General features: G+C 46.8%; 1 protein-coding gene across 4 annotated transcripts; it reads left to right on the top strand.

The window, feature by feature from the left end:
- The first annotated feature begins 1,010 nt into the window (after positions 1-1,010).
- Positions 1,011-11,956, top strand: LOC125443880 (cyclin-dependent kinase inhibitor 1-like). 4 transcript variants are annotated; one of them, XM_048516266.1, is made up of 3 exons: positions 1,011-1,181; positions 10,444-10,880; positions 11,727-11,956. In XM_048516266.1, coding segments are annotated over exons 1-3 (537 nt in total). In that variant the 5' UTR covers positions 1,011-1,179; the 3' UTR covers positions 11,825-11,956. The 4 variants fall into 4 exon arrangements, with proteins under 4 accessions (XP_048372223.1, XP_048372225.1, XP_048372224.1 ...); XM_048516268.1 differs by lacking the exon at positions 1,011-1,181 and adding an exon at positions 1,590-1,933; XM_048516267.1 differs by lacking the exon at positions 1,011-1,181 and adding an exon at positions 7,704-7,881.
- Positions 11,957-24,516: the final 12,560 nt, after the last annotated feature.

Below are 24,516 nucleotides of genomic sequence, written 5' to 3'. Positions count from 1 at the left end.
GATGAGTCATCTTGGCCAAAGCCGGTGTCAGTGTGTCAGGAGGTTTCTAGGCTGAATTCTCAGAAGAGGTCAGCAGTTTACTCGGCAGTTAAGTGGCCCACGGAGCCCTAGAACTGTACAGGGTGACGGCATTCCCGCGTGTCCCGTTATCTTATCTGAATTAGTAGGAAAGGACCGTCAGAAACAGCCGCTACTTGATTGTAATGATAGTGCCTTGGTGGATCTTTTTAACGCAGTCAAAGGTACCTAGTAAATCCACGGCAACAGATCCAAACCCGGGGGCAATGTCAGTATTCCCTCCACCAGGACTTGCCAGCTGCCAATAGCGTGGCACTCCTGCCTCTCACACCTATATCCTGCCCTCTCTGAAGAGCTCAGAGCAGCTTCCTTAGTTCTCCTGCACTCCACTTAATCTGGAGGACTCTGGTCGTCTCTGCGGACTGGAGGTGAGTGGAAGAGCACAGGTGTCAAACTCACGCCCCTCCAGATGTTATGGACTACAGTTCCCATCATTCCCGCCAGCATCATGCTGGCAGTGGATGATGGGAACTGTAGTCCATAACATCTGGAAGGCTGCAAGTTTGACACCTATGCCTAAGAGTGTTTGGGTGTTCTAAGGCACAGGTGTCAAACTCTTGGCCCTCCAGATGTTATGGACTGCAGTTCCCATCATCCCCTGCCAGCGTCATGCTGGCAGGCGATGATGGGAACTGTAGTCCATAACAACTGGAGGGCCAAGAGTTTGACACCTATGTTTTTCAACCAGGGCTGAAGCCCAATGGAACGACATGACCCAGCAGGGCAGGCTGGCCCAGTGGCGCTAGGCTCTCTTGAGGTCCCCCCCTCGGGCCTCCCCCTGCCTGCTCTTTTCCGCCTGGATCGCTCCCCGCCCCCCCAGTTCCTTGGCACTGGGCTCCGGCTTTTCTTGGCAAAAGTCCCCAATTCTTAGGGGGAGGGGGGAACGAAGGAAGTCAGGCACGTTGCCTCGCCACGTGCTGGGGAAGCCCGTCGGCTGCCAGGCAAGGAGAGACGCACACGGGGTGGGGGGGCACACCATGGGAGGGACCCCGCCCGGAGGCGGGCCAGAGGAGGACCCTCCCGGGCCAGGCCCTGCCACTCCCCAGCAGAGAGCCCCATTGCAACCAGGCAGCAGCGGCGGACAGCGCCCGGCGTTTCTCCATGTAAGTGATCCTCTTTCCTCCTTCCCCCACCGTGATCCGGGAGGGGTTCAGCCACCGCCGGGAGGGCCCCTGGCCGGCAGGTCCAAGGGGCTTACTACTCCCGAGCAAGACCACGCGTCTGGCTCTCTGCAGCGTGGCTTTCCAGCCCCCACTTCGGACTGGGAGCGAACCAAGCCAGCCGTGCTTTTCGGTCTTGCAGCCGAGCAGAGCTCAGTCGGGCCTCTTTATTCACAGAGCCCCAACTGGAGGCTGGGCTGCGGGGGTCGGCAGGGGTCGCCTCCCGGGCTGGAGGCTGGAAACCGCTGCTGAATTTCCAGCGGCTCTTTTGCGCATCTTGCCCAGGCTCCTTCCGCACAGGCAGAATAATGGACTTTCCATCCGCTTTGCAGCTGTGCGGAATAGCCAAACCCCACTTGCAGGCAATCGTGAAAGTGGATTGGAAGTGCATTCATCTGCACGTGCGGAAGGAGCCCAATTGGGTGGGTCGTTTTGTGAGACGCTGGACAATCTTTTTCTGCTCTGCTTTTGCACTTCGCTGGGAGAACTGTTGCGTTGACAAGCTGCTTGCAAAAGTCGAAATGAATGAGCGCGTCTGCAGGATTGGGGGCTTATGCGGAGAGAGAGAAAAAGATGTTTAAGCAGCTGCGCACCTTTAACTGGGAGCCAGAGGCATGATTGCTCTTCTATAAGTGTCAGACTCGTCTTCTCTCCCATTTATTCTAAACTGTACCGAGCAGTGAAAGGGTGAAAAAGTAAGTATTGCATATACTTCCAGTTGTTGCCCTTGCGGGGATGGGGGGGGGGAGAGGAGGAGGAGGAGGAGAAGAAGAAGAAGAAGAAGAAGAAGAAGAAGAAGAAGAAGAAGAAGAAGAAGAAGAAGAAGAAGAAGAAGAAGAAGAAGAAGAAGAAGAAGAAGAAGAAGAATTTATATACTGCCTTTCTCTCCTGTAAGGAGTCTCTGAGCAGCCTACAAACTCCTTTCCTGTCCTCTCCCCACAACAGACACCTCCTAAGATAGGTGGTGCTGAGAGAGTTCTGAAGAACTGTGACGAGCAGGTCACCCAGTGGGGATGTAGGAGCGGGAAACAAATCCAGTTTACCAGATAAGAGTCTGCCACTCGTGTGGAGGAGTGGGGGAATCAAACCTGGTTCTGCAGGTTAAAGCCCACCACTCTTAACCACTCCACCACACTGGCTTGGGAGAGACCAGTCACAAGATACTGGGAGCAAACCAAACCAAGCATTCTCCTCCGACAGAGGCAAAAACTCCTGACCGCCAAGGGACTCCCTGCAGAGTCAAAAGCCATTCCTCCTGGGCTCTTCTGAATTGCTTCTTGCCACAGAAGGTGAGAGTGTGCTCTTGCCTTTGGGGGAGAGACATAGGCCCCTTCCGCACATGCAAAATAAAGCGTTTTCAAACCACTTTCACAACTGTTTGCAAGTGGATTTTGCTATTCCACACAGCTTCAAAGAGCATTGAAAGTGCATTATTCTGCATGTGCAGAATGAGCCTCTGACTCTGGTTCTGTTACCCGCAGGGGAGGATCTGCTGTCACAGGGACAAGTTCAAGTACAGGGACGTGACAGAGCCTGTGATGTATCTGCTGGAGGATGTTCAAGGAGAAGAAGTGCAGGGATGGTCCACTGGGCCAATTTCCAACTTTATTCCCCTTCCCATGGTTCCTGGAGGGCTCCCAGCTTGTCACTATGGCCATGTATGCATGCACCCCCTACCCCGAGGCTGTCTGCTTCACAGTGGGTTTTCCAGCATTTTTTAAAATTTGCACAGGGATGCTGGGAAGTGTCTCCAGTCAAGCTGGGCTGCCGTTTTGCCCGCCCACCACTTTGTGGCTGATTCTGTGCACTCTCCCTCTGCTGCCTTTCCCCCCTGCCATCTTAACCAAGATGGGAGCAGTCCAGAATCATGGGAAGGGGAACTTCAAATTTAAACAGCCCCCCAAAGTAATGATAATTGGCGGTAGTCTCCAGAGACTTCCAGATAGCCATGGACACATCAGCCCCTGCCAGCATGGCATTGGCTGTGCTGGCAGGGGCTGATGGGAATTGTAGTCCATGACATCTGGAGTGCCAAAGGCTCACCACCACTGGTATTGCATTACAAACATCGCAAACAAATTTGGAAATTGGCCCCCCAAAAGTAATGCGATACCAGTGGTGGTGAACCTTTGGCACTCCAGATGTCATGGACTACAATTCTCATCAGCCCCTGCCAGCATGGCATTGGCTGTGCTGGCAGGGGCTGATGGGAATTGTAGTCCATGACATCTGGAGTGCCAAAGGCTCACCACCACTGGTATTGCATTACAAACATCGCAAACAAATTTGGAAATTGGCCCCCCAAAAGTAATGCTAATTAGTGGTGGAACTCTGGCACTCCAGAGGGATTGTTATTCTGACAAACTCTGCCAGCATGGCATTGGCTGTGCTGGCGAGGGCTGATGGGAATTTGTAGTCCATGACATCCTGAAGTCGCTCCCACTAATTATTGCATGCTATCATAAATTTGGAAATTATTTAAAGTAATCGATACCAGTGGTGAGGGTGAACCTTTGGCGCTCCAGATGTTATGGACTACGATTTCGTAGTGGCCTGCCAGCATGGCATTGGCTGTGCCGAGGAGCTGATGGGGTGTAGTGCAGCTGACTTATCCTGGAGTGCCAAAGGTATCGCCACCACAGCGATAGACCCAGTGAAATTTATATGAAATTGACTGATACATCATGTCAATTTCATATCAGTTTCTCTGCTACATCATGCCAATTTCATATCCATTTTTAAGCCTGTCTGATCCTTCTGAAATTGTGGCCCAAAGAGTGGGAGAAACTGTTATGGCCTGGGTGGGGGAAGGAGGGAAGGACTGTGAAAACCCAAAGAAAATTAAGCACGTGCTGATCTCTTTCACTTCCCCCGCAAAGGGAGAGGAAAAGTTGCATTTTCAATTTATGGAAAACATGAGGATTCTCTGATCCAAAGGTGGAGTGACTGCCCGAGAGGGCAAAGCAGGCATTACCAAGAATCAAACCCAAATGGAATCTGCGCTCCATGCGAAGGAGACCACAAGAGCATGAATGGCTCACTCCACGTGCGGATTATAGACCTCCCACAGACAAGATTGGATGCAGAAAAATATGACATTGCTATTTTTAAAACCTTATGAGGACTCAGTGTGTTTGGGAGCTAATGTTTTGAATGACTAGAAGTGGTTGCTAACCCCCTTTCCCAAATATTTTGTGATCACAAGGCAGTCATGAATTCCAAGATGCTAATTGAATGTGCTTGAAATGTTTTTACTTGCAGTCCTTCGTTTCTGTTTACATTTCTTTTTTTTCTCTCCTGATTTCCAAAACATGGAGATAGGCATTTTGTAACATTACAGAGGAAATAGAATTCCAGTGGTTCTTTACAGATAAAATACTTGTAGGGCCCAGGGATAACTGATGCCGCAGAGAAAAGCAGAAGACATAGAAATAGTCTTCGTGGGGAGATTCGTGGGGAAGTACAGAGGGGGTGGAGCTGTTAAACTTGGTCACTCTTTCCATCATTGCCACCCAGGGGCGTAATGCCCATTGGGCAAGGTGGGCAGCTGCCCAGGGCGCCACCTTGTGGGGGGCATCAAAATGCAGGGTTCGTTTTTGGGTATTTTTAGTGGTTTTCCATTTTTGGCCTGCCGGGGGCGTAGTTTTTAGGCTAGCAGCACCAAGTTTTCAGCGTATCATCAGGAGACTGTCCTTATGCTACCCCCCAAGTTTGGTGCAGTTTGGTTCAGGGGATCCAAAGTTATTGGACCCTCAAAAGGATAGCCCCATCTCCTTAGCAAAGAATGGGGGATGGGGCACCCCCTTTGGGAGTCCATAACTTTGGACTCCTTGAACCAAACCTCACCAAACTTGGGGAGAAGCATAAGGACAGTCTCCTGATGATATGCTGACATTTTGGCGCTGATATGTCTAAAAATGTACCCCCTGCAGGCACCAATGTCCTGGTGCAAAAAAAATTGGTCGTGGTGGAGTGGCCGCCCATGGGGGGCGGGCATCCAACTCAGGTTTTGCCCAGGGCTACAGTTTGCCTCTTACGCCCCTGTTGCCACCTGCACAGGTATGATCCCGAGAGCCTATGGGGATAATGGAAGAAGAACAGACCTGGTCTGTTCCCTTAGAAATAGGAAGGACATTCTTTGCAACCATTATGGATTTCCCCTCCCTTCAAGGTAGGGAGGCTTCTTAGAACAAAAAGGGAAAGATTATAAACAGGTCTTCTGTTTATGGAGAAAAACTGGTGCTTGTCCAACAGGAATGATTACGCTGCAATTTGGTGTAGGCTTATTTGGGGAGGAAACCTCACTGAATTCTGTGGGACTTCCTTTCGTGTAAACACACCGAAGGAAGGAATGCAGGACTATTTACCCCCCCCCCCCCTTAACGGCGATTTGGGGAGGGGGGAGAGAAATCACTTGAGAAGCAGCACCGGTTGAACTGTCTGGGGTTTGCAGAAATCACAGGGAAATCACTTGAGAAGCAGCACCGGTTGAACTGTCTGGGGTTTGCTTCTTGTAAGGCAGGCGGAGGGACTTTGGGGGCCCTTCCAGGCGCCCCCCATTGGCCTGCCCAACCTGGATAGGAGAGACCGGCCAGGCGGGGGTGGTCTGGGCGCCCCTGCAGCCGAGGAAGGGCGAAGGGGATAGCCCTGGGTTCCGGCCCTTCCCCGCTGGAGGAGGAGGCGCTGAGCCAGCCGTTCGAATCGCGCGCCCTTAGTGCGCGCCAGTGGAGTCGGCGCAGTGCCAAGCACGGCTGGCGCGGGAGCCTGGCCGGGCCAGGCGCGAAGAGGGCGTTGGAGGGGGGGGGGGCTGGACTGGAGCCGGGTGACTGCAAACCCCAGGGAGGGGCGGGGGCTTCAGCGCATCCAGCTTGCGCCAGTCCATTCTCTTGCGCAAAGGGAGCAACTCCGGAGGAAGCGCTGGGCACGGTACTAGTGGGGAAGGGCCCCTTTGGCCCTCTATCCCCCCGCCCGCCCTGATCGGGTGCCGCAGCTCAGGAGAATCTGCCCCACAGTGCTCGGGAGAGGCCCCCCACCGTCCCTCCCCTGGACGACGCCACGCTGACCGCCGCCTTCGCACGAGGCCCCACGTCGAGGTTGTGGCGTGTCCGAGCCTCTTTGGGCAGGGGAGCCGCTGGGGATGCTGCTGCCCTCCAGTGGCCAAAGGTGTGAATTACACAGACACACCTAGCGGCATTTCTCAGGTTATATTTGCTATAATGTGGCGGGTCCGGGCCCCTATGGGCAGGGGAGCCGCTGCGGAGGGTTCCCCGAGAGCGTGGTAACACTTCCCGAGACCGTGCCAACCCTCTCCGAGAGCGTTGTAACATTCTCCGAGATTGTGGTAGTCCTCTCCGAGAGCGTGGTAACGCTTCAAAGACCTTGCCCACACCCAATGAGACCGTGGTAAAGATGCTCCGAAAGCATGACAACCCTCTCCGAGGGCGTTGTAACACTCAGCGAGTGTGCTAATCTTATCCGAAAGCGTGCTAACGCTTACAGAGACCGTGCTGCCCCGCTCCGAGAGCGTGGTAATGATTTTCTGCGGAGCGTGCTAATATCCCCCCGGCCGTAGTAACGCTTCGAGAGCGTGCTAATCTCTCCTGAGAACGTGGTAACGCTTTCAGAGACGTGCTAATCCTCCCGAGACAGTGTTGGCCATCTCTGAGAGCGTGGTAACGATCTTCGAGACCTCTCCGAGAGGGTTAGCAGGCTCTGGGAAGCGTTCCCACGCTCTCCGGGAGCCCTCCGCAGCGGCTGCCCTGCTCAAAGAGGCCCCTGACACGCCACATTATAGCAACTATAACCTGAGAAATGCCGCGTGGGGGTATGCGTGTGTGTTGCGCTTGTAATTCACACCTTTGGCCACTGGAGGGCAGCAGCATCCCCAGCGGCTCCCCTGCCCAAAGAGGCTCGGATACGCCACAACCTCGACGTGGGGCCTTGTGCGAAGGGCTCTCGGCTGCATTGCCCAAACGGGGTGCCGAGCTCAAAGAGGAGTGGGAAGATAGCGGAATCACCCAGTAACATCCACGTGCGGTCTCGTGCGAAGGCGGCGGTCAGCGTGGCTGGTCCAGGGGAGGGACGGGGGGAGCACTGTGGGGCAGATTCTCCTCAGCTGCGGCACCCGATCAGGACGGGGGAGGGGAGTCCCTGGGGAGCCAGGCCAAGGGGGGGGGGGCGTTTGAAGCCAATGACGGGAACCCCTCCTTCCCCCGCCACCTCTGGGGGTGACGAGTCCCGAGAGAGCGCGCCGATTGGGCCGCCGTCCTTCCCTCTCGTCCTCCTCCTGCCGCTGGATTGGCCGGCGGGGTGCCGATATGTCATTTTGGTGCAGATATGTTTAAAAATGCACCAATGCACCCTGCAGGCACCAATGGCCTGGTGCAGAGAAACATTTGGGGGGGTCGTGGTGGGGTGACTGCCCATGGGGGGGTCATGCAATTCAGGTTTCGCCCAGGGCTTACGCCCCTGGCTCCAGCTCCCCTCTGCTGCATCGGGGACCTCTTTCTTCTTCCAGACCTAGATTCAACTGGGGAGGCTTTCCCAGTCGCGGGACAACTGAGAGCTGTTGGATTGCTGCCTGCCCTTCAGAATCAAGGGAGATGTGACAGGAACGAAAGGCTGCGACTTTCAGATCACAGAGGTGGAGTGCCTCCATCTCATTTCTCCTCTGATGCTCCCACCCCCCACCCCCCCACCCACCCCCGGCCATGCCTAACAGGCCCTGAAGTTACCTCCTCGTTTGTGCCAGCTAAGTTTCAGCTCAGTTTGAAAATAAAACCGCCGATGAGAAAAGGCAGGAAGGCTTTGTGAAAGTCTGGTTATGACTCCACATATATGTAATAAGAATGTTAGATGGTGCTTTTTAAGCATCCAAAGGCCTTACAAACCTGGGGAGGAGGGAAATTTCAGTATTATTGTCCCCATGCTGGAAATGGAGTCTAAGGCTGGGAAAATAAGGGGTGGCCTGAGGTCATCTTGTGAGTTTTCTGCATCTTTTCTTCATTTCCAAAAGTCTCCCCATGAATTATTGTGATAACTGCAGTCCTTGACTGGGGAGAGGGGACATACTGGACAGTGTGACTTTGCTGATACACACTGGACTTCCATGGGAAGGTAAAGCAGTTCAGGGATTTGTTGAAATACCCGCTCCACTCTGCTCCCCCACCCCCCAGCATAGCTAGAACACTGCTACTGGGAGGATGGCCAGTTTATGTGCAGACCAATCATCTGTCAGACCAAAACAACATTGAGTTATGTATTGTCAAAGGCTTTCATGGCCAGATTCAACTGGTTGTTGTGGGCTTTCCAGGCTGTGTGGCCGTGGTCTGGTAGATCTTGTTTCTAACGTTTTGCCTGCATCTGTGGCTGGCATCTTCAGAGGTGCATCACAGAGAGAACCTCTGACGATGCCAGCCAGATGCAGGCAAAATGTTAAGAACAAGATCTACCAGACCACGGCCACACAGCCCGGAAAGCCCACAACAACCAACATTGAGTGAGTCTTAATACTTAAAGTTAAAGTGTATTTAACTGACAGGAGCCAGTGTGGTGTAGTGATTAAGGGCTGCAGACTCTAACCCGGAGAACTGTGTTTAATGCCCCACTCCTCACATGGAGCCTGCTGGGTGACCTTGGGCCAGTCACAGTTCTCTCAGAACTCTCAGCCAACACAGGCAGGCAACGGCAAACCAGCTCCAAACATGTCTTGCCTTAAAAACCCTTTGGGGTTTCCATAAGTCAAGTGCAATTTGATGGTACTTCCCACCACGACTACATATTTGACTAAAGCTTTTAAAAGGGCCGTGATCTAGCCTAAGCTAAGCACTTTTAAAACTGCAGAGTGAAGCATAACTGGATGTGTACACCTGTGTGAGTCACAACTCACTTGTGGTGACCCATACGGTTTTCAAGGAAACAGACATTCTGCGGTAGTTTGCCATTGCCTGCCTCCATGTAGGTAGAAAGAGTTCTGAGAGAATTGTGGCTGGTCCAAGGTCACCCAGCAGGATTCATGTGGAGGACTAGGGAACTGAATCCAGCTCTCCAGATTTAAGTCTACTGCTCTTAAACAACGATGTCATGTGGTTGTTGTGGGTTTTCCGGGCTGTGTGGCCATGGTCTGGTGGATCTTGTTCCTAACCTTTTACCTGCATCTTGGCTGGCATCTTCAGAGGTGTATCACAGAGGGAAGTCTGTTACACACTGTGTCCAGATGCACAAGAGTCTGCTGTTCTTAAACAATGATGTCATGCTTGTTAGTAGTAATGTTTTTGTTTACTGTAGACACATACAACAGGTTTCAAAGGGAAGTTACTTGTTTTAACACAACTATTGTAGTTTTCTCCAAAGTTAATACGCTGCAGCGTGCATCATGATAATACACTATTGAAGGGTGAAGTGCTACAAAGTTCAACTCAATATCAAAATCATCCCTCTTTGGGTTTACTACAAATTTCTATTTTCAACTTGCATTTCTTCTGCCTCTCAGAGGGCAAAAATTAAGTCAGATATACAAAGACATCGTAAAGTACAGCAGTTTGCAGCTGTCTCTCAAGTACCAGGCCTGTCCACAGTTTTGCATGTAGAAAACTAAGGCATTTATATTTCTGAACTCCATAAATATGTCAAGAGTACAGTTTTACACACATTTAAATTTAAACAGATTACACATCTTGTGCGGTTAAAACAAATGCTTTGGTAAGAAATTCAGTATTGCCTATATTTCTGTTTCCCCCAAATTTCTGTTTTTTTAAAAAGGCTTCACAATTTCTGGAAATTTTACTTTTACAGTTTTCTTTACACAGGAAAGAACGGGAGATGTATTATTTTTGATTGAAAAGGAAATCTGAAACTTTCAAGAAAGGGGTTAACAATATTGAGCGGCGCTGTGCCCCCCCCTTGCCCACTTTATATGGTTGCATTTCTAATCATTTAATTCTTTCTAGAACAGTGGTTCTCAACCTGGGGTCGGGACCCCTTTGGGGGTCGAACGACCCTTTCACAGGGGTCGCCTAAGACTCTCTGCATCAGTGTTCTCCATCTGTAAAATGGATCAATGTTAGGGTTGGGGGTCACCACAACACGAGGAACTGTATTAAGGGGTCACGGCATTAGGAAGGTTGAGAACCACTGTTCTAGAATAACATGAGGAGCTGAGTTAAAATGAGGTTTGAGTGCATTTCTGTTGTTCTTTTCCCCTCAGGGAGTTGCTGGTTGGTGCAGTCATAACTGAAAGGCAGAAAGGAGAGAGGATGGAGCCAAGATCCACAAAACCAAAGTGCGCCCGGAGGACACTGTTTGGCCCCGTGGATCCCAGTCAGCTGCAACAGGACTTCCAGCGCATGCTGTGTACAAGCATGGAGAAGGCCAGGCAAAAATGGAACTTTGATTTCTTGCGAGAGGTGCCCGCAGAAGGCCGGCTGCAGTGGGAAGAGCTGCAGGAACAGGAAGTCCCCGCTTTTTACCGCACTTGTGTGGTAGGAGGGGCCCGTAAGCCCCTGCAGCCTGTGAACTGGACAGTACCCCAGGAAGCCCAAGCTCACCACACAGTGAAACTGGTAGAGAACGCCTTGCCTTTCAAGAAGACGGAAGGGGGAAAGAGTCAGGCAAAAAAGAAGCGGAGGCAGATGTGTTTGACTGGTACGTAAACTCTGGATTTGGATACAATGTTTGTGGCCACCAAAGTGCATTACTAGGTGTTAAAGATATTCTGTTACTAGCAGCCAAGTCCATTTTATGGGTTAATAAAGTGGGCTCTAGCTAGGGGCGAGGGGGGGGGGGCAAGAGGTGTGCTGTCTTTTCTGCCTGCCCACCTTCTCTGGCCCCTCCCCTGTCACCTTTGCTGCCACTTCTCCACCCCTCACCCCATCAGCCACCTCTTAGTTTGCAACTACATGTAAATAAATTACATGGCTCATCCTGAGTTGGTGTGTGGGGGTGTGAGAGGGGGGAGGTGGCAGGCTTGTGTTATGGGGGAGGGCAGGTGAGGGAATGGGGAGGAGGTGGAGGTAGTGGGCGGCCAAGGCATGTTGTTGGGGGGGGGGCTAGGAGAGGATTCAGGGGAATGGGGGGGCGCTGGGGGCAGCAGCTTTCCCGAAGTTTGGAGTGGGCGGAGCAATGTTCACCTTCCTTGCCTGCCTCAGCTCTGGATTGTCCTGATTTGCAAGGGAGGGGAGGGAAGGGAGCCCGGCATCTGGACATGGCCCACCCACCCTAGCGGAGGGAGGGGTGCCATGCAAAGGAAAGGGAGGGAGGGAGGGAGGGTGTAGCAGCTTCTCTGCCATCCTATTGAATGTACTGTAAAACTGAATAATCAGAACAAAGGGTAAATGCCTGTGACAAAATTTTATGTAACTTTCCCACTGTGAGATGGTTTTGGAATTGTCCTGCATTATTGAACAATTTATGTTCTGTGGCCTTTAGAAAACAGTCAAAGGAAGACCGCTGCATGTACAATTTCTAACCACGTGTTTGTTTTATCCATAGATTATTATGCCACAAAGAAGCGAGTCAGAATGGAAATGCAAACTCCTGAAAAGAAACTGCCTTCTAGAATGCAACGTGGTGGAATGAGTCTGATCTAGATTTTTTTTAAAAAAGGATCTGCCTGGTTTATGCAACATATTGCAGTTGTGTATTCCGGCAAAAACAGAACGACACGTTCAACAAAACTGGAATGGGCATGTTGAGAACACTGATAGTTCCTTATAGGGACGCCAACCAAATAGGGCACTCCATTTTCTAAGTGATGTTTCCCTCTTAAAAACCTAGTCGTTAAATAAGAAACAGGCCAACTGCAGCCAAAGGATATTGCTGATCAGATTGTGGAGCGCACAAGGATGAGTACACTAAATGCAGGGTGCTGCATTCCACGTATATGTGCTGACTCTCCTGTTTCAGCTTCACAATCGGGAATAAAAGAGGGAGTTAGAAAAGCAGAGCCAGCCCTCTAGGATGTTCTGTTCGATTACAAAAATGGCCCCTTTTAAAAACCGGTTGCTGATGTTTATTGAAACAGCTGAGCTTGCAGTGAGAACAAGTGAAGGCCATGTTGTAAATCCAGTTACCTCAGCTAAGAATCTGCTGGCTAGTTGTCCAGAAGGATTTTTTTCTCCTCACAATGACCTCTGTTTTAGTGTCCAGATCTTGTGAATGGTTCCCCATGTCAAGATCACAGGCTGATGTGGTCTTGGCAAGCTTGACAACTCCGTGGGATGCCCGTTAGTCTTTCATTTAACAGAGGTCAAACCATGAAGCAGAGAGCAGTCATGTGATTCCGTTCTTGTCAATAACTATATGTGGCATTTCTAGATGGTTATCTAGGAAAGAGTGCTCAGCAGGGGATAGCAAACCTTGGCCATAAAGGATGTCTGAAACCATTTATAACAACCTTTGTTGATTGTTTTGCTGCTTTGTAACTCTATTGTGCGTTTGTCAGCGGTGGAATGGGGCTGGGCTTCAAAATGTTCCCTACTGTGGATTCCGCGCAGCATATTTATAACGAGTTGCAACCATTATAAATGAATTCGTTTTCCATTGATAAAAAGGGAAAACGAGTTCATTTATTACTACTGTAACTCGTTATGAATGTGCTGTGTGGAATGAGCCTGTGTTGAGAAACTGAATTTATCTTATTGTTAATGTTGAGCTAAATGTTCAGGGTTATCAATAATGTCCATAGGATAAAATGCAACATTGATTATATCTATCAGTTTAAAAATGGATGATGTCTGTCAGTTTTTCTGTGTTACTGTGACATTTTAAATATCCAGAATTTGTGTGCATAAAATGAACATGCATTGTGGGGCCACTGGGTACTTGACAAGACCTCCATTCCTCTACCAGGGGTGGCCAACGTATGGCACTGCAGATGTTCATGGACTACAATTCCCATCAGCCCCTGCCAGCACAGCTAATTGGCCATGCTGGCAGGGGCTGATGGGAATTGTAGGCCATGAACATCTGCAGTGCCATACATTGGCCACCCCTGCGTCTAGTCCTAAGCAAGCAACCAAAATGTGAGGTTCAGTCCTTGGTGGGTCACCATCCACGTCTGGTGTATTGGGTTTAGCCACAAGCTACATAGCTATATTGATTGCATCAAGGCCTGAAGGCAGAGCTCTCCATCAACCCTCTTCCAACAACCCCCAAAATCAAGAACATGCTACTTACCTTGTGCATGAAAGGTAACTATACCGTTCAAGCTCTTCTAAAGCTGTCTCATAAAGGTTATTTTTTTTACCAAATACAAGTCTTATGTTCTTATTTTGGAGAGGAGACGGCTGAGGGGGGATATGATTGAAGTCTATAAAATTATGCATGGGGTCAAAAATGTTGACAGAGAGAAATTTGTCTCTCTTTCTCACAATACTAGAACCAGGGGGCATTCATTGAAAATGCTGGGGGGAAGAATTAGGACTAATAAAAGGAAACACTTTTTCACGCAACGTGTGATTGGTGTTTGGAATATGCTGCCACAGGAGGTGGTGATGGCCACTAACCTGGATAGCTTTAAAAGGGGCTTGGACAGATTTATGGAGGAGAAGTCGATTTATGGCTACCAATCTTGATCCTCTTTGATCTGAGATTGCAAATGCCTTAACAGTCCAGGTGCTCGGGAGCAACAGCCGCAGAAGGCCATTGCTTTCACATCCTGCACGTGAGCTCCCAAAGGCACCTGGTGGGCCACTGCGAGTAGCAGAGTGCTGGACTAGATGGACTCTGGTCTGATCCAGCTGGCTTGTTCTTAAGTCAGAGAGGAAATTGTGCTAGGAATAAACCCTGAACACTGCTAAATAATTAGACCACTGATTCTTCTGACCACTGCTAGAAAGCCAAATCTACGTGTCTTTTTAGCCTGGAGCCAAGTTCTCGCACTACCACTGTGCAGACTGAGGGAAGTATATTGTCCTCAGTCTTTTACACTCAAGATTGTGCCCCATCTATGGCAGTGGGGAAGAGCTTGGTCCCAGGCTGATACGTGCCTCTTTTCTGTCTTCTTGTTGACATAGAAACCAAGTCTGTAACTGCAACTGAGGCAGATCTAACCTACCCTGTTTCCCCGAATATAAGACATCCCCTGAAAATAAGACGTAGTAGAGGTTTTGCTGAAGTGCAACATATAAGGCATCCCCTGAAAGTAAGACGTCGCAAAGTTTTTGTTTGGAAGCATGCCCGACGGAACAGAACACAGAAAAATAAGACATCCCCTGAAAATAAGACATAGCGCATGTTTGGGAGCAAAAATTAATATAAGACACTGTCTTGTTTTCGGGAAAACACGGTAGAATATTTCCACTCCATGTTATCTTCAGGATAATCAAGGAGTTTAAAGGAGGACTTGCCAAGTATTGTACCTGCACATCAACTGTGTCAGGACTTGTTTACTTCTACCTAAATTTGTTACAGCAGATACCTATCCGACTCACCTGATCATAGAGTTTGATTGTTTTTGCTTTTTGTTAATAGGTGAAATTATTCTATTAGTTGTAAGTTCGTGTACCTTTTTCTTCAATTCAGTTCACTTGTCTGACGGTTAATTTGGGTCAGCAGGGTTCATCATGAAGGCCAGAAAAGTCTTCGTTACATCAAAATCAGTGCTGCCTTTTAGGGAAAATTACTTTTGTTAGTTTGGACTATTGTAGTAATATGGTCTATGGTTCAGCAAATCAGCCTCAAGAGTGTTTGTTATATCATTTGGTTATAAATGGTGGATTTTGCAGTGTTATCAATAAAATCTGGTTTGGGCTTCGACATCATATTGAGACTGGTTTGTTGTAAAAATTTTTGCATGTTATCTGCATGTTGTAAAATTTTTTGCATGTTATGTTCTTCACACGGCTTCATTTCTGCCTCATGCAATCTAGCAGCAGTCTGCTGGGCAGTACATTCTTATCTCATCTCTGTCAGAAATGGTTGATTTACATGGCTGCTGGTCTTTGGCCTTTTCTGCACATGCAGAATTATGCATTTTCAATCCACTTTCACAATTGTTTGAAAGGGAATTTTGCTATTCCGTACAGTAAAATCCAGCTGTAAAGTGGATTGAAAGTGCATTATTCTGCATGTGCGAATAGGCCTGTCTCTAGCCAATGGAGTTGTAGCCGGGTTTGTTCCCTATCAGTTAGTCCTCTAATCCTTTTCCAGTGGTCCCAGAGTGTGGCCCAGGAATGCTTCCCCTGCCAGGTGGCCCTTTATCTGAGCAGCACCAAAATGGTGGCTGCACACATTTGCATACGACTTATAGGGAACTGTGTTCCTCATAATCAGCAACTGGCAGTTTTTCCTAGTGCACTAACATCAGAATTGCTTTGGGCTTTAGAAGGGAAACCATGACCATTAGTTCTTTGCTTTCATTTCCTCAATAAAATCTGACCCATTTTAAGTGCAAATGTGGTAACGCTGCTCACACTGAACATTTTCTACAGGGCTTTAAGCTAAGCGAGGAAAGATAGCTATATATTGCAACCCCTCCCCCCTTAAATAAAGGTGTAGCCAGAAGGGTGAGCACATTCACTTGGCTGTTAGAACAGCCACCCCTGATGACCTCCTCTCGTCTGGCTCTGCCTGAGTTCTCAGCATTTTTTGCTGCCCTCTTGGTGAACATTTCAGACATCTGCCATGCAATGCTAAAGAGCTGTTTTGTTTGTAGATGTGGAATAAAGATTAGGAAACTGGCAATCAGCAAGCCAGTGGCATGTTAATATGTTTTTCACAATCTTCACACCTACTGCTCTGAATAACCTGTCAGGATAAGGTGTATACAGAACAGTTCTGCACTGAGAAATGCTGGAACTTTTTTTTCCTGCAACATCTGAAGTTCCTCAGATATTTTCCTCCAAGCTGAAACTTTCAGATTTACCTCAAACTTTCATTTTAGGAAAGGCAAAATTTGACAGCCCATAGACTTCCCTGACACAGACTTCCTTTTTGCCTACTATGGAGAAAGGCTTTCAACAATCCCAGCTGGATGTCCAACACAGGTGAAATTAAAGGGGATACCTGAAGCCCAACCTCTTACACACCTGGGCGCTCCTGGAGTGTTTCCCTTTCTGTGGGAGATTACCAGTCTCACCAAGTAAGCGGAAAGTTTCAAACAGCTGTATTGGTTCACACAAAAACCAGGACAAGAAACCAAATCCATATAATACCTTTTAATTAGCACTGACCAAAATGGCACAGAAATATGGGGCAAGCTTTTCAGTGGATCAGAACTCTTCAGTTGTTAAAGAAATTAGAAAGTTAAGGCAGAAAATAGAAAACTCTTCTGAGAGGTCTAGTGACATTCCAGCATTTGCATTCTGGGAAGAAGTAAACAATGGCGGCCCATCTCAATGGTACTCATGGAACACAGCATGATTCAAATGTAACTAAATGGCTGGCCTCAATAAAAAGGCACCAGTTCTTTTTTGCTTGTCCAGACATTTCTCAAAGGTTTCTTCAAGTAGAAACATCCAACTGCTCCTCAAAATTTAGCACAACAACAACAACAACAACAACGGCCTTTATTGGCATACAAAAGCAAAAAATTACAAAACAGATGTGTGTAATAAAGAAAAATTACAAGTGAGAAAAACCACGATTAGAAATTACTGATCTCAAGAATGAAATTTGCAACATTCTCACAAAAAAGCACATCAGAACTATTCAGGAGATATGGAATTTTATAACATTCTTGCCATTGGGAACACTGCAAAAAAATGGAGTTCGTATATTTCATCCGCATCTTATCATATCTGGGGCATACAAACAGAGAACAGTCCAGTGTTTCGACAGTGACCAAATCTCACGAACAAACTCTTTTAGAACATTCCACATTTTTGTATCTCCCATCCAAAAGGGATGAAGGTAACACATTACATTGTGCGGTGGCCAAGGCTCTCCTCTGGGTGGGGTTAATCAAGATGCGGAGGTATGCTGCCATAACTCCACGCTCACATGGAATTAATAATGTGGTAGGGGAACAAGTTGTCTTAGCTGCATGGATCGAGTTATGAAAGTCAAGATCCAAGAGTCTGTTCTTGACTAACCTTCCACATTTGTAAGCATGAGAAGTGATTCCAAAGGCAAGCCAATTGCTTTAATCTTGCAAGATTAAATTTAGCACTAGGCAAAGCTGAATGGCTTCTCACTGAAGTAACAGATCCATGCTTGGCTTCTACTCCTTCAAATTACAGGCAGGTACTCAGAAGACTGAATGGTCCTCGATATGAAAATAATCTCACTCACACATAAGGACTAAACCTACCAGATGAGATGATACCTTTCCCCATAAAACTTTCTCTATGAAGGGATTTTGTTTGGATGCACAAACACAGTCATGTGGGATTCTATCTGCTCTCTGAGCTGCCCAGAAACGAGGTTGTCTCCTCCGTGTGAACTAGATCGAAACAACTCCCTAATACAGAACTCCCTTAATGGTGTTTCTCTCGCCCTGTCCTCGCCAGGCATCAGAACTGAAACTCATTTCATCGTGGGGATGACTAACTCTCTGCAATTGGTCCTTCCAGCCTCCCTGAAGCACATTTCCAGCACACTTCTCCAAAAAACTCAGCCACAGATCACCGACTCATCTCTTTATGACAAACTAGCTTTGGGCTGGATAGAGCTCAGGGCCCCTGCTGCAGGTGAGACTTCAGGCTGCCCAAGACAAGGCAATCCCCATGGTAATCCTTACGCAAAAATCTGTCTTAGGTAAAAAACCCTCTTTCCACTGGGAGCAAGAAATAGGAGAGGAGTTGGTTTTTATACTCTGCCTTTCTCTACCAGAAGTCTCAAGGCAGCTTATGTGCTCCTTCCCTTTCTCACAACTGACATCTTTGCCAATTCCACACATGCAGAATAATGCACTTTCAATCCACTTTTCAATGTACACAAAACATTTTGAACAAAAATATCTCCTGGTTCTTCCTGAAGACTTTTAAGCACATTAGCGTTCTAAACATGCGAATAAGCAAGCTGAGAAAACTTTGGCAGTCTGTTCCCAAGAGGGGAAATTACAACAGGAAAGTCTTTTGTGGCTACTATGAGCTTGTTAGACTTACCTCTGGAGGCTAGGATAGTGTTAATACAGAATTCAAAAGGGCTCTTCTTCAGTCACCTTTTCTAACTTTGGTTCTGGCTCCTTAGGAAAAAAATACATACATACATATATTTTATTTATTTATTAATCAAATGTATAGGCCGCCTCACCCCCAAAGGGCTCGAGGCGGCTCACAACATGGCTGTTCTTCAAGACAGCAACCAACACAACATAAAACTTAAATCCATTAAAACTTAAGCAGCAGCTATTAACATTAAATAAGTTAAAACAACAAAGGTGTTTAAAAGCTGTTTAAAACAGGCGCCCGATCTAAAGGCCAAAAAAGGGGAGGGAGTGGGCAGGGCCCAGGATGGAATCAGGGCCCAGCCAAGAAGGAAAATGGCAGCCTCAATGTCATACATTGTCATACAATGCATACATACATATACATACATATGCATACACACACACACACACACATATATGTGTGTGTATAAATATATACACAGACACACAGACACAGTATAGCTGATAATGGTTTATGGTTTATATACTATATATGTGTGTGTGTGTACACACACACACACACACACACTTATACTTATATATATAGTATATAAACCATAAACCATTATCAGCAGTACTGTAAATATATCCTAACACAACAACTGAATACTCATATTTCTTGTATGTATTTAATAAACAAGCTCGCAGCCTCACCTACTGGAAACCAACATATCTGCAGGGTACTGGACATTTTTAATGGCTTATCATGTGCTGGTCCTAACTTTGTTAGTCCAGGTTAGCTTCATCTCATCAACTTTCGAAAGATAAGCAGGGTCTGCCTTTAGGGCTTGGATAGAAGACTATCAAGGAAGTCCAGAGTCACAGTGCAGAGGCAGGCAATAGCAAATTACCTCTGTCCATCCATTGCATTGAAAGTGCTATGCAGTATGTGCAGATTGGCTGTGACTTGCACGGTACTTTTCCCTGCCATTACACATTGAGCGATTTATTCAGTCATTCAGGACTTCCACTTGGAAGATATTTAAGAAATCTAATCTGGAGAACTGGGTTCGACTCCCCACTCCTCCACATGAGCAGTGGACCCTTATCTAGTGAACTGCTTTCCCCACTCCTACACAAGATGCCTGGTTGGTGACTTTGGGCTACTTTTCCACCAGCAATATAGATGTCTACACGTGATTAGACTGGGGTAACCCCGCCCATAGAATCTCCAAACATCAAGAATGCAGCCACCAGCTAATCAGAGAATCCCAGTCTGTTCCCTTCAACTCAGCTTCATTCCACCAAACTCTAGAGATCTTTACCTGATTTTTAAAGCTTGTTGTACTGTTGATATTTCTTAGGTGGCTGTTTTTATTGTTTTATAGTATCGTTTTCACTTCGTGCAATACTTGGAGAGAAGCATGCAGATTTTCTAAGCAAGCATAAAGGTTAATAAACAACAATACGATAGAGACACCAGTTTGACAGCAGGTATTATCAGTGGTGGGATCCAAACATTTTAGTAACAGGTTCCCATGGCGGTGGGATTCAAACTGTAACGTAGCGCCAGTGGGGCTGGGCGGGGCATGACGGGGGCGTGGCTGGGCATTCCGGGGTCGGGCTGTGGCAAGGATGCAGCCACTGTGCCGGTCCTTGGGCGGGAAACGAATGCACGCAGGCGCAGGCTGCCACACACGCCGGTGCACCTCCTGCTAGACTGCTTCAAGTTCTGTGTGCTACTGCTGAGAGGAGGGGCGTAACTAAGGCAAAAATCACGTGGCAAAATCACCAATTAGTAACCCCCTCTCGGCACACACAAATAATTAGTAACCTACTCTCGGGAACCTGTGAGAACCTGCTGGATCCCACCTCTGGGTATTATCCTTTCATGAGCAACCTGCCATATCAAGTCCTGTGGGGAAACCTGAAGAAGAAGAAGAAGAAGTCGGACCGAAAAATCACGTGTGCTGCACAGTGGAAGAAAATAATTCATGAACTCAAAGACAATTATTCAGTCACCGACTTGAAGAAGAAGAAGAAGAAGAAGAAGAAGGGGGAGGAGGAGGAGGAGGAGGAGGAGGAGGAGAAGGAGAAGAAGCAGAAGAAGGAGGAGGAGGAGGAGGAGGAGGAGGAGTTTGGATTTATAGCCCACATTTCTCTCCTGTAAGGAGACTCAGGGTGGCTTACAAGCTGCTTTTTCCCTTCCAGACACATGAAGGCTAATATTTAAGAATTAATCATGGCTACAACGGAAAATCTTGTTCTGCAGTCACTTCAGAGGCCAAACATTATTAGAAGACATTAACAATCTACAAGATGTCAAACAATGTGGCCCTTTTGCAATTTATTTTTTCCTTTATTTTATTACATTTACCGTATATCTCGCCCTATCCCCATAGAATTTCAATGCTATGTATTATAGTGGGGATGGAGCTCGGGCAGGGACCATTGAAGTCAGAATCAGAGTCTTATAGGCAAGCAAGGATGAATATCTGGGACACATTGCAAGGCCCTGGCAGGTTGGAAGGTGACTCGGAACTTCTCAGAAGAGAATAGAGAAGAGGAGAATGCTCCTCTTAAATATAAGGATATTTGTACATTTTTCCTCCAGAAGAGGTCACTCTTTAGATAGTAAGATTGTGCACCGTTGTTGTTTTGTGCACCATGATCAAGCAGGTATTAAAAACGTTTTGGCCTGTCATTGTTTGAGAGAGGAACTATAATATCCGCTTGAAGTGCGACTTAACTACTTTTGAATTTAGGCAAAAAGCTGTCCTTTGGAAAAGGAAGGCCAAGATTGTTTTTAAAAGCAAGAAGAAAAGTGTGACAGTAGGAAGGCAGACTTGTTACATATGGGGTGCTAATGTATATGAGCTCGGAGAACTGGAAAATAGTCTTAGATACACAGATTCTTGTCACAAAGCAAACAAGGTACTGCTTTGTATATGACAATAGCTAACAGGCCAGCATTTGCAAAGGTGTGGAACCCAAAGATGATTCCTGGAAAGAAGGAGAAATTTCACAAAGTGAATGACTTCTGTATTTGATTTAAATTAACAGCCTTACAGAGACATTGTGATATCCATAAGTTGAAGACGATTTAGAGAGATGAGTCACAGATGAGTTTATTGTAAATTATTTAGTGCGTGTGTGTGAACGTCCTTTTCTCCACTTATTACATACCTGCTGTAGGGTAAGTAATACAGTTGGCCTGGATAGGGCGGGGGTGAGGGCAGGGGGGCTTGCTGGGGGTGGGGAGAAAGAAAGAAAGAAAGAAAGAAAGAAAGAAAGAAAGAAAGAAAGAAAGAAAGAAAGAAAGAAAGAAAGAAAGAAAGAAAGAAAGAAAGAAAGAAAGAAAGAAAGAAAGAAAGAAAGAAAGAAAGAAAGAATTTGGATTTTTATCCCCCTTTCTCTTCTGTAAGGAGACTCAAAAGGGCTTACAATCTCCTTTCACTTCTCCCCCAATAACAAACACCCTGTGAGGTGGGTGGGACTGAGAGAGCTCCAAAGAGCTGTGTCTTGCCCAAGGTCACCCAATTGGTGTGTGCTGGAGTGGGGAATCAAACCCAGTTCTCCAAATTAGAATCCACCTGCTCTTAACCACTACACCACGTTGGCTCTTGCAGAGAAAAGGTCTCTGTGTCGTCCTCTGTTGTTTGCATTGGCAGGAGGGAAAGGGGCCATGCCATCTCCCCAAAGCTAGGCTGTCTCAGAGTACAATGGGACCAGGTGATCAATTGCCTGTCCTTTTCACAAGACCTGTCTTTGTCTTGCTTGGGCCACATTACAGGGCAACTGGTTCTGCGGCTCTGCAAGCCCCTGGCAAATTAGATGAGGTCTTGGGTGATAGTGACCATGCACCATGGGGGATGGCTGTGGATTGGAGTCCCAGGAGAGCTGACACTTATAAGAGGATGCCCCTTTGGTAGTCGAAAATGAACATAAGGAGAACCCCACTGAATCAGACAATTTTCTACTACCATCTAGTTCAGCATGCTATCTTACACAATGACCAACTATCTAACCACTATACCACGCTGACTGTTAGAGGGCTGGGAAATGACATCTGTTCTAACTGAAAGACATTAAGAAAACAACCCTAAAATCAAAATGGTTTGCTAAACCCATGGTTTTTTTTAGAATCTAAGGGAACAGCAGCCCTTTTAGCCAATAATTCCTTTTCAATATTTCAGATATGAAAACAGATCTAAACAGCCAATGCATCTTTCTCAAAATTACCTTTGGAAAACTAAATTTAACTCTGCTTTCTGTATGTCCCAAACTCCATAAAAATTATTTTCTTTCAATCTACCTCAAAACAGGTGGGAAATATATGGAGGTTTTAACTCTTTAGTAGGCCACAATTTGGGTATCTAAGGAAACACTTGAAGAACATAAGAACATAAGAACTAGCCTGCTGGATCAGACCAGAGTCCATCTAGTCCAGCATTCTGCTACTCGCAGTGGCCCACCAGGTGCCTTTGGGAGCTCACATGCAGGATGTGAAAGCAATGGCCTTCTGCTGCTGCTGCTGCTCCTGAGCACCTGGTCTGCTAGGGCATTTGCAATCTGAGATCAAGGAGGATCAAGATTGGTAGCCATAAATTGACTTCTCCTCCATAAATCTGTCCAAGCCCTTTTTAAAGCTATCCAGGTTAGTGGCCATCACCACCTCCTGTGGCAGCACATTCCAAACACCAATCACACGTTGCGTGAAGAAGTGTTTCCTTTTATTAGTCCTAATTCTTCCCCCCAGCATTTTCAATGAATGCCCCCCTGGTTCTAGTATTGTGAGAAGAGAGAGAAAAAATTTCTCTCTGTCAACATTTTCTACCCCATGCATAATTTTATAGACTTCAATCATATCCCCCCTCAGACGTCTCCTCTCCAAACTAAAGAGTCCCAAACGCTGCAGCCTCTCCTCATAAGGAAGGTGCTCCAATCCTTCAATCATCCTCGTGATTGGAAGGAGGTCAGACATACATAAAGAGTTTCTCCACCTCAAGAAATGACTACAGTGTTTTATATAGTTATCTCACAGAACTGTCAGGGAGAGAATTGCTTCTGTGTTAAAGGCAATTATTTAGAGGGAGTTAAACAGTTAAATATTCTGACCTGAAACCAGAATAGCTCATTTGAGCTGCCCATTTCCTTGAGATCTTTTTGAGGTGTCTCATAAAAACATGTGAGGTTTATTGTTAGCTGAGTGGCAGTATCTATATTAATACAATGAAAATAACACACACAAACTCAATTTATAAGCACCAAGCCAGATTGGTGATGCAACATAACTATATGCCATATATACATGTCCTTATACATGTCTATGTTCTAGGTCAATATCCAAAATGAAATCAGTTCTAGGTCAATATCCAAAATGAATACAATATCCAAAATGAAATCAGTAATAATATATAAGAAAAATCTTCAAGAGCAGCAAAAATGCCTGCAAATAGAACACGTGTTTGTTACTCCAGGTTTATATTCACACTCTTGCTTGCTATTGTTATTGTTTGTTGTTAGCATTCATGTGAAGTGTTTAAGCACCTTATCTGCACCTTAAGCCATTTTAATAGGTCAGATGGGTTGTTATGCCATCTTATTATTACCTGATTTTAATGTTTATATTTTCACATTGTTTTTATACTATTGTATTTTTATTATGTTTATATATGTGAGCCACCTTGAGTTGCCTGGGAGATTAGCGGGATAAAAATGCTAAATATAAATAAACAAAATACATTTGAATTACTGCACAAGTTGCTGGTTATTGCTTTTGCCTGTCGTGCTATTCTTACAGCCAGGCAGGCTAACTTCAGAAATCATGCAGTGCCTTCGATGCTTGAGGTGGAGAGATTGTTACAAAAGGATCAGAAGGCAGCGATTTGGGTCCAAGGATTGCATAGATGGGGGATTCCCTGGGCGTCACTTTCCTGGGAACCCTGAATTCTCACAGGGAGAGGCAGACAAGTGCAGTGAATAAATACATGTGCACTGGGAGTCCATTTAGAGATGAGTTTCCTCAGGGCCTTCATCCTTTAAACCATGAAAATGAAACAACCACTTCAGAATGGTGGGCACGGCAGAGTTCGCAACTTGTCTCTTTTCAAAAGCGCTAGGGATTTCCAGAGAGGGAACCTGCTCCAGGAATTAAATGCTCCGTCCCTGATACGCCTTCATCTCTTCGCCCTCTTCTTTTGCGTCCTCTCCCCCATTCTAATTGCCGGAGGCCTCATGGTGACCGCT

The sequence above is a fragment of the Sphaerodactylus townsendi genome, linkage group LG14 (genome assembly GCF_021028975.2).
Source record: "Sphaerodactylus townsendi isolate TG3544 linkage group LG14, MPM_Stown_v2.3, whole genome shotgun sequence".
Classification (NCBI taxonomy): Eukaryota; Metazoa; Chordata; class Lepidosauria; order Squamata; family Sphaerodactylidae; genus Sphaerodactylus; species Sphaerodactylus townsendi.
Note: the sequence above shows the minus strand (reverse complement) of the source record. Positions and strands in the feature narration are given on the sequence as shown.

What these genes read in the sequence shown, in the direction of transcription:
- LOC125443880 (XM_048516265.1), top strand. An exon ending in GAGGCAGATGTGTTTGACTG is followed by an intron (nt 10,881 to 11,726) that starts GTACGTAAACTC and finishes TTTTATCCATAG; the next exon opens with ATTATTATGCCACAAAGAAG.